This window comes from Wasmannia auropunctata, unplaced genomic scaffold (genome assembly GCF_000956235.1).
Source record: "Wasmannia auropunctata unplaced genomic scaffold, wasmannia.A_1.0 LD336078.1, whole genome shotgun sequence".
NCBI lineage: Eukaryota > Metazoa > Arthropoda > Insecta > Hymenoptera > Formicidae > Wasmannia > Wasmannia auropunctata.
This window is the reverse complement of record NW_012026812.1, coordinates 4627859-4628348: the sequence shown is the minus strand read 5'-3', so window position 1 is coordinate 4628348 and position 490 is coordinate 4627859. Positions and strand designations below refer to the sequence as shown.

Sequence of the window (490 nt, the reverse complement as noted above, 5' to 3'; positions counted from 1 at the left end):
ACGTGTGCTCTTCCGATCTATTACAATCTCTTTGTCGTCTTTGTCAAAATAAAATTTATTATTTGACGAATTTACATTGGGTATCGTATAATACGTTTCAAAATCTGCTAGACCGAGTTCGTATTCACCATCGCTCAAATCTACAGGTGTAAAGTAGCTTACCGCGAGGATACTACTTTTGCCAGTCAGCGTAAACGTCAGCGACATGTTTCAATGAATACTGAGTCTAAATGTTGCAACGTTTGTCTTTAAATATATTATCTACCGTCTGTAAAAACTGTAGACACAGTTGACCGCAATTGCTTTGATCGTAACGTTGATAAGGTGTACGATTGAATTCGATTTGCGTCTCGTTGTCCCGTAGATATCGCACCAATTCTCTCGGTGGACGAAGATTACCAAAACTGTCGAAATATATAGCACGATTGCCTCTCTTTGCGTATGCTACCCAATGAGTACCGAGTCCTCAGCATTGTCCAAATTCACGATA

General features: G+C 39.6%; 1 protein-coding gene across 1 annotated transcript in view; it reads right to left on the bottom strand.

Moving 5' to 3' along the window:
- The window catches only part of LOC105449124, a 9851-nt gene extending 9644 nt beyond the window's left edge, over nucleotides 1–207 (bottom strand). The window contains exon 1 of the mRNA XM_011688125.1: nucleotides 95–207. Within this exon, the coding sequence (XP_011686427.1) occupies nucleotides 95–207 (113 nt within the window). The remainder of the gene's footprint in view (nucleotides 1–94) is intronic.
- Between the last annotated feature and the right edge of the window lie 283 nt (nucleotides 208–490).